Source organism: Coregonus clupeaformis, unplaced genomic scaffold, assembly GCF_020615455.1.
Source record: "Coregonus clupeaformis isolate EN_2021a unplaced genomic scaffold, ASM2061545v1 scaf0072, whole genome shotgun sequence".
Lineage (NCBI taxonomy): Eukaryota > Metazoa > Chordata > Actinopteri > Salmoniformes > Salmonidae > Coregonus > Coregonus clupeaformis.
The window spans coordinates 243,388-255,720 of record NW_025533527.1 but is presented as its reverse complement, the minus strand read 5'-3'; the positions used below and the strand labels follow the sequence as shown (position 1 = coordinate 255,720).

Here is a 12,333-nt window from a genome sequence, read left to right as displayed (position 1 = left end):
TTCAGGGAGAAAACAAACCTAAGCTCTATAGACATTTGGGCATTCGCAGCTACTCCAACAAATGCTTTCCATCTCAAACTACATCTGTCAATAGGAATGTCTATTAGGGATAGGCAATTGATGGGGGGGTAGGGGCCACCCAAAACTCACGAGGGGCCGCAGTGGCTCACAGATCTGCTTAAACATCCAGACCCACAGATTGTCAGAGCAGACCTGAGCCCCCCACCCAGCGAGCAAAACAATTTAGCAGCTCTCTTGACAGCGAAGATAAATTAGAAGTTAATTTCCTGCAATTCTACACATTCTGCTACTTTAATTTCATGCAATTGTACTCATTTTGCCATGGGGTGGAGAGAAATGTGCAGTGTTACAGCTAATTTCCTGCAAACATTTTGCCAAAGGGTGGAGACATGTTTGCAGTTTCTGATGATCAATGGGGGTCCCCGGTCAGTAATTCAACCATGATCACAAGTTTAGAGAGCTGGCTTAGACTAATTTACCAATCCCCCCCAAAAAAAATTGCCAACATGGGCTAATTGAATGACTGTCATAAGAGAAACTGCTGATGCACAACCAAATTTCAAAATTGCGTATTCTAACGCCACAGTAAATTGAGACCCACACTGTTCCTTCAACAACAAAAATGGGGGGAGGGGGCAGTTGCCCATCCCTGGTCTATATAAATGGCAGTAGCTGGTCTAGCCACCACTACTGAAATATGCTCTGACCCACAGGAACTGTGCTAGCAACAAAATCAACTCAACCCATCAGGAGTACTGAACTGGATCACCAGTAGTATGCACCACTGAGAAGGGTTTGTGTTCTCTTAAAACAAGATACACATACCTGCTGGAAAATAGACAACCTCTGGTACCTCCGTTGAAAGGGAGCCACAGTGAGTCAAAGCCACTGAATACACAAACTTCAGACATTCTCAGTGGGCTGCAAAAATGACTTTACTGCAGTTTAATACATGTTATTTTAAAACCAGCATTGCAACTCTTGCTTTCTACAATGAATTGAATTAAAAGGGTGAACAGTGGTCCCACCAATTGTGCAGCAAAAAAAAAAACACTGGCAGGTATAGCTCTCCCCTTTTAAAATCACTTAAGGGGCAAATCATTAAAAATAACTATACAGTACTTTTAAACTCATGAATACAGGATTCCTGGCTAGTTGTGTGTGAGCCTCGGCAATGCAGCCCCAGCTTCAACGGTTGAGTCCTGCTCCTCAGAACTAAGCAACTTTTGTTTTCTGTAGGTTCGTTTTTTTTTATTTTTACTTACCCCCTCTTTTTGCCTAGTTCCCTCCACCCAACCCAAAGGAACAGTTCTGTAGGGTCAGCCAATCAAGCTTCCATTACTAAGCGGCTAGTCCTGCTAGCCTGACTGGCTCTCCCATTAGCCCCTGCTCCCCCTTCTGTAGAGCGGCTGAGGTTTGGGTGAAGTGCTGCGTCCCTGCCGGAGCAACAGGGAAACCTTGGCACTGTTCAACCTCTCTGGTCCACAGGCCAGGTATGGGGACGTAGGAGCAGGGGGGCAGGCTGGGAGGGTAGCAAGGTGGGAGTGGTCTCTGTCCAGTGGACTGTGACTGTGGCACAGCTGACCAAGACCAGACGACTTCACTGGCTTAGGAGCCCAGACGGGGCCGTTTCCGTGGCGACTGCTCTTCGTCTTCTTCCTCCTCGTCTTCATCGTCAGGGTAGTCTACAAGGCCGACCATCGCAGTCTGTCAACGAGAACATAGGTCACATTAGAACTCAAGTGACTCAACCCTGGGTTTGATAATTTTTACTACTGGGGTGGCAGGCAAATGGGGCTTTTTACTACAGATTGACAGGTAGAAAGAGGATATGGCTCACCTTGGCAATTAGAATGGCAGTTGACAGGGAAAGCTCACCTTGACTACCAGGGCGCCGGGTGGCGCGGCCGACTTGGCTGGAGAGCCGTTGGGACTGGCTGCGGCGGCGGGCGAGGCAGCTGGCTTGCCGTTGGCACCGTTGGCAGCCCCTGCAGAATGAGAAAAGGTCAACTTAAAGCTGCCAGTTGGGGTCTGCTTTGGGAAGTTCTCTTTGTTGTCACTCTCTTTAACTGCAAAGAGATGGGTGAACATACCAATCCACAAGCAGTGGGGTTCAACACATACACTTCGCAGAGTGGCGGCACTTACCTTTTTTTGCTTCCATATACTTTCCGTAGCTCTCTGGGAACTCTTCCTCTGGCCTGCTTTTCTCAACAGCCTCTCCTTCTTCATAATCATCATCATTGAACCACATTTCCTCATCCCCGTCCAGTGTTCGAGCATCCCTACGATATCTGCTTGGATACAGTTAAGACTACTTTTAACAGGCTTTATATAAATAACATTTAAAAAATGTATGTCACTTGACAATGCAACATTGGCTTTAAAAGCATTGCATGCAATAAACACTGCTTAAGTTACTTTGCTCAACACAAACAAACTACTATTAAATGATATGCTAAGTTATCCTCTTTGGCTGAACCAAACAAATCAACTAATCAAATGTTCCACTTTAACGCCATTCCAGTTGTCCATGTCTGTGAGGGAGATGACGGAACACTGACCTGTTGAGTCTCAGGGTCTGTCGATCCTTCTCCTGCTCATATCTGCCCTTCAGGCCCTTGAACGTCTGGACGTATTCAATGGATTCAAGAGCTGTGAAGTAGTTGTCTATGATGTGTGCTATGAGGGACTTGATATCCTCCTGTAGAGATAGATGTCATTAGGATGTGTGCATGTGGTAAAATGGTAACCAGACATGTTAAAAGGGTGAATATGAACTTACAACTTTAATGAACTCAAAGAGTTCGATGATGGCTGAGTTTAGGAGGTTGTATCTAGTTCCGTTGTCCAGCAGGGTGTTGATGACTGGCTCAAACAGGTTCCCTTTGATAATGTAGCGGTTGTAGTACTCATCCTTCTGCCCGATTATCCTCCTCATGAAGCGCAGAGCACCTGTTAAAAGACAACCAGTACAATCAACACCTTGAAAAGAGGCTTTGAGTAAACTCCATACAGCAACTACTTACACCACAAGCAGTACATTTAGGTTGTGGATTTATCAATGGATTATACCCAGGAGCCAAGGGTCCAAAGGTCTGGGTTCTAGCTTGATGTGCTTCATTAATCAAATCATGAAAAAACAAATTCAACACTTGGTGCTCCCCATATTCTAGAACCCATGTCCCTCTGTAGTGTTTCCCCGGTGACTCACACAGAGCCAGGAAGGTGTGTTTAGAGTTCATTAGCACCAGGACTCGTCGCAGCAGGTCCTTGTTCATGATGTAGGTCTTTATGTGATATGTGTGGTGCTCAACACAGAATGTCAGCAGCTCCAGAATCAAAGCCAGGAGTTGAGCTGTCTGGAAATTATCTGGAAGACATAGAGGCATGCATTTACAATAGGGAGAGACACACTTAGTCAAATGAGAATTATGATTGTGATAATGTATGGTTAAATACCAGGGCACACTGGGTTGATCTTGGTGGACCCCTCTTGCAGATCTGAGAGATATAATAAAAGCAATGAATATCAGTCATGTAAATAGATCCAAACCAAGACTTCTTGGCCTGCCCACCAAAAAGCTATGCATATCAACACAGAGCTGGACCTAAACACACCAAATTCTACACAAGACCAGAGTCCATACACACAATGCATACATTATCAGTGCTATCCGGGATCCTTGGGACGTCCCTTCCCTAAACCCTAACCATAACCCTTGCCATAACCATTTAAAATGTCAACTTCACTGGGAGGTAGCGGACGTCCCATGGATCCCGGATAGCACAGACCATGCATACATCCATTTAGATCTATAATCACATGAGTTAAATACAAAAGGTTCCCCCTCCTCACCTTTAGACTTCTTCTCGTCTACAGTGTTGGCCAATAGAGGGGCTGTGAGGACCTGCATGCAGTACTTGTAGAAGAAGCTGAGAAACTCTGTCTTCTCCGTTTTCTAACGGGATTCAAAGTAAAAAATAGATTAGTAGACAGCAATGCTGTCATATTGCAGAGTTCATCTTTCATGTAATGAAAGTATCATACAACTCATGAGGTATAGCTAGCTGTTCTGTTTTCTTGTATAATAGTCATTACACCCAGTGTTGTGATAGAAGAGTGTGTGTGTTTGGACATGGTCTTACATTGGTGGGGGTCAGCATGTTCTCTGGGTCAATCAGTGTTCGTAGGAGCCCCATCAGCTGCACAGCACCCCCCAACTCAGGGTCTGAGTCACAGATCATCTGCTTTATCACCACGTTTATCAGCAGCACGTCCTAATGAACAAGTAAGTAGCATCACGTACAGGAAACCTAGAACATCCTAGAGAATTCAGACACATCTAAATGCTCAGAAAAGGTATGCTTGGGCTAACAGTAAACACCTACTATAAGAAACAGTTCAATGTGCATTTTATAAATTAACATTTCACTGGTTAAATAATCATTTACATAATCACAGCTCCATTTGGCAGAGAAATTGGCCCACCAGTATCACATTTCATGTAAGCCTAGCTATATAACATACTTACATCATCAGTCTGCTGTGGCTCCTGCATAACAAACTCTCGGACCATGGAGGGGCTGAACTCCACCAGGTATGAGAATATGTCTGTGGCTGCAGCCCTCACCTGCAGGTCGTCCATGCCCTGTGGAGACGGTGAGACACACTAGTCACACACTGGATACACACAGTGAGCTCAAACGAATAGTGCATTCAGCTCCATCCACGTGTTTCTTTAGGGGCTCAGGAGCCTTAGTGCAATCTGGACTAACTGACTTTTTAGACCTTTTCAAGTTTAGGATTAAAGGGATACTTCAGGATTTAGGCAATGAAGCCCTTCATCTACATCCCCAATCAGATGCTCATGGATACAATTTGTTTGGTTTGCATTCAGTATGAAGGAAGTTAGGTTTTGCGAGCCAATGCTAACTAGCTGTAGTGCAATGACTGGAAGTCTATGGTATCTACTAGCATGCTAGCAGTTGCCAACGCTAGTTAGCAATTGCGCTAACGCTATATAGCAACTTCCGTCAAACTGTATGGAAAGAGACAAATGGTATCCACAAATTAATCTGACACATGGTAAGTAGATAAAGTTCTCTTTAAGAGACATACATTATACTTATTTTGACATGTGCTGACAAGATGCAGCCCTTGAAGGTGAGATGGGATTTCACGTTCAAGGGATCGAGAGAATGTTGCCACACCAAACACATGACAAAATGTCTAGGATAAATATGCAAAAACAAGGCATTTAAAATGTACATAGTACACATTCATACCATGACTATTTCAAGAGCAGGAAGAATGCCTAGATTTGCCAGAGTCTTGAAGAAAGCATCTCTATTTTGCGGTTGCAAGGTTTGTGAAAAAGCACAAAATTCTTTGAAGAAGTTCACCTGTGAAGAGGAAGGAAAACAGGAGAGTACATCACTGAAACATTCATGGGATAAAAGCTTAGTATTTGTATGCTTTTAATAAAACGAGTTCATCATTAAACTTACTAGTTCCCTCCTTTTACCGTCCTCTGTGGCTTCATCTGTTAGCTGTGCAAAGACTTCAGTTAGGAACTTCTCATCCTCCTGTAGTGCAAGGCAGGGATATAAAGTTAACATTCTCACTGCATCTCAGTTCTGTGGTCTGTAGAGGTTTTGTGAGGTGAGAGGTCATGTTGAAAAGCACTAGGACTGAACCCAAATACACATTTATTACAGGGGTCAATAGACAGGGCCAAGTCCCTCTTGAGCTTCTAAACGTGTATAATTATACTGCCAAGTGCCAACAAGGGAAGTTTAAAAAAACAAATCATGCCACAACCTTATCGTTGTTACCAACGTGAGATCCAAGACATACTTCAGGGCCTACTGGTAGGTTGGCTTCACATTAGATTCCCTGCTTAAATTGAAGATGACCCATCAACTACAAACCTGTTCACTAACATCAGAGCCAAAGACAAACAGTTTGATCTAGAACGAATCCTTAGAGAAGTAACAAGCATCGATTTACAATACTGAAGACAACAAAGTGGCATGAGTATTTTATCACATTTCATATGACATTCTATTTATGTAAAATAAAATACATTCAAATACATTCATAAGGTTAATCCATTCCAGGTTTTTTACAACAGCAGAATATCACATACATGTACGGATTACGATTTATCTTCAGATGGGGCAAACTGTTTCACAGGAAAATAAAAGCATGAATAGAGAAACTCAGTTACAACAACATTATGTATGAAAAATGTATGCACTCACTAACTGTAAGTCGCTCTGGATAAGAGCGTCTGCTAAATGACTAAAATATAAATGTACATTGACAATGGTGTGAAAGTGTGTGTTATATGTAGCCAGTTAAATTCAGTGCTTTATTTCCTTTGCTTCACACACTAAAATGTCACAACAACTGTTAAAACTGAACACCCGAGCTGGAGAGGCATTAGTTAAGATAACATTGCATAGGTACCAATTTCTTGTTAAATGGATCAACTTAAATTTCCCTGTATGTATTAAGGAACACCTAACTTTACAAGACTCGCACTACTCCTTTCAGCGACAGCAGCAATTACAAGGGTACATCATGAGGTTGGCGTAAGATCTTTCAGATACAAAGACCCAACTGATTGGAATAATTTACCTATAGAAAACAGGGCATTCTAATCACAGTGAATTTAAGAAAGACCCTTTTCAAAATGTTAAGAACAAACTGTTTTTAACTAATAGAAACATCACCATGTGATATTTGTAAATATATATATATATATATATATATTACATACAGTGGGGGAAAAAAGTATTTAGTCAGCCACCAATTGTGCAAGTTCTCCCACTTAAAAAGATGAGAGGCCTGTAATTTTCATCATATGTACACGTCAGCTATGACAGACAAATTGAGAATTTTTTTTCCAGAAAATCACATTGTAGGATTTTTTATGAATTTATTTGCAAATTATGGTGGAAAATAAGTATTTGGTCACCTACAAACAAGCAAGATTTCTGGCTCTCACAGACCTGTAACTTCTTCTTTAACTTCCTCCACTCGTTACCTGTATTAATGGCACCTGTTTGAACTTGTTATCAGTATAAAAGACACCTGTCCACAACCTCAAACAGTCACACTCCAAACTCCACTATGGCCAAGACCAAAGAGCTGTCAAAGGACACCAGAAACAAAATTGTAGACCTGCACCAGGCTGGGAAGACTGAATCTGCAATAGGTAAGCAGCTTGGTTTGAAGAAATCAACTATGGGAGCAATTATTAGGAAATGGAAGACATACAAGACCACTGATAATCTCCCTCGATCTGGGGCTCCACGCAAGATCTCACCCCGTGGGGTGAAAATGATCACAAGAACGGTGAGCAAAAATCCCAGAACCACACGAGGGGACCTAGTGAATGACCTGCAGAGAGCTGGGACCAAAGTAACAAAGCCTACCATCAGTAACACACTACGCCACCAGGGACTCAAATCCTGCAGTTCCAGACGTGTCCCCCTGCTTAAGCCAGTACATGTCCAGGCCCGTCTGAAGTTTGCTAGAGTGCATTTGGATGATCCAGAAGAGGATTGGGAGAATGTCATATGGTCAGATGAAACCAAAATATAACTTTTTGGTAAAAACTCAACTCATCGTGTTTGGAGGACAAAGAATGCTGAGTTGCATCCAAAGAACACCATACCTACTGTGAAGCATGGGGGTGGAAACATCATGCTTTGGGGCTGTTTTTCTGCAAAGGGACCAGGATGACTGATCCGTGTTAAGGAAAGAATGAATGGGGCCATGTATCGTGAGATTTTGAGTGAAAACCTCCTTCCATCAGCAAGGGCATTGAAGATGAAACGTGGCTGGGTCTTTCAGCATGACAATGATCCCAAACACACCGCCCGGGCAACGAAGGAATGGCTTCGTAATAAGCATTTCAAGGTCCTGGAGTGGCCTTGCCAGTCTCCAGATCTCAACCCCATAGAAAATCTTTGGAGGGAGTTGAAAGTCCGTGTTGCCCAGCGACAGCCCCAAAACATCACTGCTCTAGAGGAGATCTGCATGGAGGAATGGGCCAAAATACCAGCAACAGTGTGTGAAAACCTTGTGAAGACTTACAAAAAACGTTTGACCAGTGTCATTGCCAACAAAGGGTATATAACAAAGTATTGAGAAACTTTTGTTATTGACCAAATACTTATTTTCCACCATAATTTGCAAATACATTCATTAAAAATCCTACAATGTGATTTTCTGGATTTTCTTTCCTCATTTTGTCTGTCATAGTTGACGTGTACCTATGATGAAAATGACAGGCGTCTCTCGTCTTTTTAAGTGGGAGAACTTGCACAATTGGTGGCTGACTAAATACTTTTTTCCCCCCCACTGTATATATATATTATAGGTACTTAATTTATTAGTTTTTAGTAGTTGTAGCAGTAATCTACTAGTTGTATTAGTTGTAGCAGTAGTATTATTAGTTGTAGCAGTAGTATTAGTAGTTGTAGCAGTTGTATTAGTAGTTGTAGCAGTAGTTTATTAGTTGTATTAGTAGTTGTAGCAGTTTATTAAATTGTATTAGTAGTTGTAGCAGTAGTATTAGTAGTTGTAGCAGTAGTATTAGTAGTTGTAGCAGTAGTTTATTAGTTGTATTAGTAGTTGTAGCAGTAGTATTATTAGTTGTAGCAGTAATCTATTAGTTGTAGCAGTAGTTGTAGCAGTTGTATTAGTAGTTGTAGCAGTTGTATTAGTGGTTGTAGCAGTAGTTGTAGCAGTTGTATTAGTGGTTGTAGCAGTAGTTGTAGCAGTTGTATTAGTAGTTGTAGCAGTAGTTTATTAATTGTATTAGTAGTTGTAGCAGTAGTTTATTAATTGTATTAGTAGTTGTAGCAGTAGTTTATTAATTGTATTAGTAGTTGTAGCAGTAGTTTATTAGTTGTAGGCCTATTAGTAGTTGTACAACAATGTTTATGCTGTTAGTGTACTTTTTAAATATTTGTATTATTATTTCATTGTTATTGTTAGACAGTTGCCATATTATTCTTGTTACTAAGTTTTTTTTTTTGGACACTCAAAAACTAGATGTGTATCTCAAGAGATTTCATCCTGCAAAATGTCAAATAAATATATAAACAGATTGACTTACACTCCATTTGTAGTCAAGAATGGCAAACTCGAAGAGGAGAAGGAAAAAAAAGCTGTTTGGCTCTGTTGGTTTGCAGTGACTCACCTGCAGCATGCTGACTATCTCCACCTTGTTGAAGAAAATGAAGGATGTGAGGGTGGAAAGGAAGTTCTCCTCGAAGACTGAAGGCGTGGGCAGGATGATGTCCTGGATGTACTGCACACGGTACGTCTGGTGGATCTTCTGCCGCAGCTCTGAGTCCGTGATGGGGATCACCTCCTTAAACTTGGCCGTCTTGGTGAGGAACTCGCGGTGCCTTTTGGGCTGCACTAGTGCCGGGTCGTACTCCAGGCAGCCCACCACGTCCATGATGCAGTCATCCGAGAACATGACCTCGAATAGAGCCGCCTTGTTGAGAAAGAGGACGCCACGCACAATCTCATACAGATGATGTAGGCCCTCCCGGTTGTCCAGGTCTTCGCACACCTGGAAGAGCTGCAGCAGCTTCTTCATGTATCCTTCGCTCATAAGGGCCAGGGCCAACTTCTCCCGGCGGATGGGCGAGGACAGGACAGAAGTCACCAGGTCAGCGATCTCCTCCAGCCGGGCCAGCTCGCAGGGAGGCAGCTCCACCAGGTGGCTGGTCTCTGGCATCTCCTCGAAGCGCTCCTCCTCGGACTCATCGATGGGGTCCTGGGTGATCTCCAGCGCAGGGTCTTTCCCCTGCACCTGGGGCAGAAATTAGACAGGCCACTGGTAAGAACAACAGAAGGTCTCTAGTCCCCCATTGCAAAGGACGAACTTCTATAACATGATATTCTATACTTAAAAATTATGAAATACTAATGGCTTAGTCTCATAAGGGCGTACAAAGAAAATGTATGTTTACCAGCACCTAAAAAAAGCAGCAGTGACCTACAATGCACATACATGGTTATTCATAGTTTTGGGGGCTGGAGATTCAAATAACAAGCAAATATGGTACAATCAATTGCTTCCAGACAATTTTCTTCTGCAAGGGCATGTTTTTTTTTTTTTACTTGAGTGTACATGTGTCACCAACAGTTGTGACATGTTCTATACATGTAGTTCCTGCAGTTAAAAAGTGTGCTTTCTGGTGCCATAAAATGACTATAAATAGCAGTAATACACATAAACCTTACACTGACTTACACAACCATATAGAGTAAACACAGTACTATACCTGACAAATCTTTTCCCAGATTTCATCACAGCCAGCTTTTTCCTGAAAACTCAGAGCCAGATCATAGTTCTCTGCTTCAGACCACACGATCAGGGTGTCCTGAGCGGGGAAAGACAGTTCTCATGATCAAGTTCAGACAATTATTTTTCATAACTCGAGGTTTGTAATTATCAATTATTTGCAGAGTAAAATTAAACCGCAACTGTACACATTCACAATTCTTTAGATACATAGGCTACTTCTATAAATGGACCTGCCCCAGAGCAAATAAAACACTGAAGGTACACTGAAGATACACAGCAGACCTCGATAGAGGCAGAATACTCACTTGCTGTTTCTGATATGCAGTATTTGGGCTGATTTTAGACTCCAGAAGAAGTGAGCCTAAAAGACATGAGGGCATTCAGTTAGCTAACGACTACCATACTGAAATAATTATTTGCTGCCTAAATGTTCCCAACTATATAATAAACAACTTCATAATTCAGGAACATGGGTGTGAAATATAAAGCCTTAATATCAACAACAAGATGGCTGTTGTAACTAACAATACTGCTGAAACCTGAACACTACACTTTTACTGACAAACTGTTCATGTAAACAGACAATTTATCATAAATTAGCTGACAATTTGTTATGGGCTGGCAAACAACTGTCCCTTTATTTACTACCGACTTAGCCAAGTGAGTTTACTAGTACCTAGTTAACGTTAAGATAGCAAGCTGTGCAACAGTTATTTGACCAGGTTGCTAGTTGGCTGGCTAGCTCGTTATCTAGCTAGTTGGATACACTACTTTTAATGTACCAATGTTCGTTAAAAAGATAACTAGCTAACTAGTTAAATGTGTTATATAACGTTAAAAGTATTCAACGAAAAGAGGTTCACAAAGGAAGTCAGTTCAACCACATTGATCTTCCAAGCACTGGCTAGCTAACGTTATGTTAGCGTTACATCGATAAATAAACAAATCAGTTATCTTAAAACACTATCACCACTAACGTTACAAGTAAACGTTAAACATTAGCCATCTAGCTGCCTAACTAGACAGCTAGCATTAGCAATATAGTGATTTAGCTAGCTACAGTAGTTGGCTAGATTAACTCATACACGTCGACATCAGCAGTTACGTGTTAGTAGCTAGCGAGCTAATAATTAGCCAACTCAACTAGCTAACTAGTTTGTTAGTTGGGTGACCGTTCGCAAGCTAGCTAGCGATGTGGAGTTTTTGAATTGGAGGCCTGTACTAGCTACCTAACTACGAACAAAACACAGGCAAGTGACGAGCCATCGTCTACTAATAAGATATGCTAGCTAGCAACTCACCGTCGGATTCCGCCCGAACTAATAATGATATTCCCTTCAGTCGTTCGACAAAGGTAGACGAGACATGTCCTGTGCCCCTGTCGTCCCACTGTCGGTCTTCATTCAGCGTGTATACTTTCACACGCCGCCGAGTATCCGACATGGTTACCTTGAGGAAAAGCTAACGCGTTAGCTAGCAAACACTAGTTCACCCTATCTTTAAAATAGTTGCCTAGCTATGTTCTTATCCCCGAGCTTCAAACGTGTTTCTACCCGCATGTCCCAGACATACATCGGAGTATGATACACAATAATGTGCTAAAACGTTACGCTAATTAATGAACATATTATGCTGCTGATTATTTTTTCCCGCAGAAGGCAGGATATCTAGCGAACTGTAAAATTCACCGTTGAAAACAACTACGACGGCCCCTTCACTATCGTCCACAGACCGCCATCTTGTAATCCGTTATTTTTCTTCCACTACGTCAATCAAACGTTACCGCGGGGTCTCCTCTTAGGGGCTACGGAATCCAGTGTTATGTCGTTAATATCGAAACGTTTACAGCATTGGTGGGATACAGACCTGTTACAGTCTGTGCTTTTATTACAATATAGGGAAAATAATGCTGTTGATTTCAATTAAAACAGCTCTAAATATTGTAGCACTAACAATGAGTATGTAGAAT

General features: G+C 41.9%; 1 protein-coding gene across 2 annotated transcripts; it reads right to left on the bottom strand.

The window, feature by feature from the left end:
• Window positions 1-938: 938 nt before the first annotated feature.
• LOC121553682 (serine/threonine-protein phosphatase 4 regulatory subunit 3-A) lies at window positions 939-12,142 on the bottom strand. 2 transcript variants are annotated; one of them, XM_041866981.2, is made up of 17 exons: window positions 12,053-12,142; window positions 11,666-11,813; window positions 10,670-10,725; window positions 10,342-10,440; window positions 9,243-9,866; window positions 5,533-5,610; window positions 5,311-5,427; window positions 4,557-4,673; window positions 4,171-4,302; window positions 3,881-3,983; window positions 3,484-3,525; window positions 3,236-3,394; window positions 2,807-2,976; window positions 2,586-2,725; window positions 2,171-2,315; window positions 1,862-2,011; window positions 939-1,728 (listed from the first exon to the last, which is right to left on the bottom strand). In XM_041866981.2, exons 2-17 carry the CDS (start codon window positions 11,805-11,807, stop codon window positions 1,630-1,632), a joined length of 2,373 nt encoding a protein of 790 aa, XP_041722915.1. In that variant the 5' UTR covers window positions 11,808-11,813; window positions 12,053-12,142; the 3' UTR covers window positions 939-1,629. The 2 variants fall into 2 exon arrangements, with proteins under 2 accessions (XP_041722915.1, XP_041722916.1); XM_041866982.2 differs by having other exon boundaries at window positions 1,900-2,009; window positions 2,170-2,315; window positions 11,666-12,126.
• Window positions 12,143-12,333: the final 191 nt, after the last annotated feature.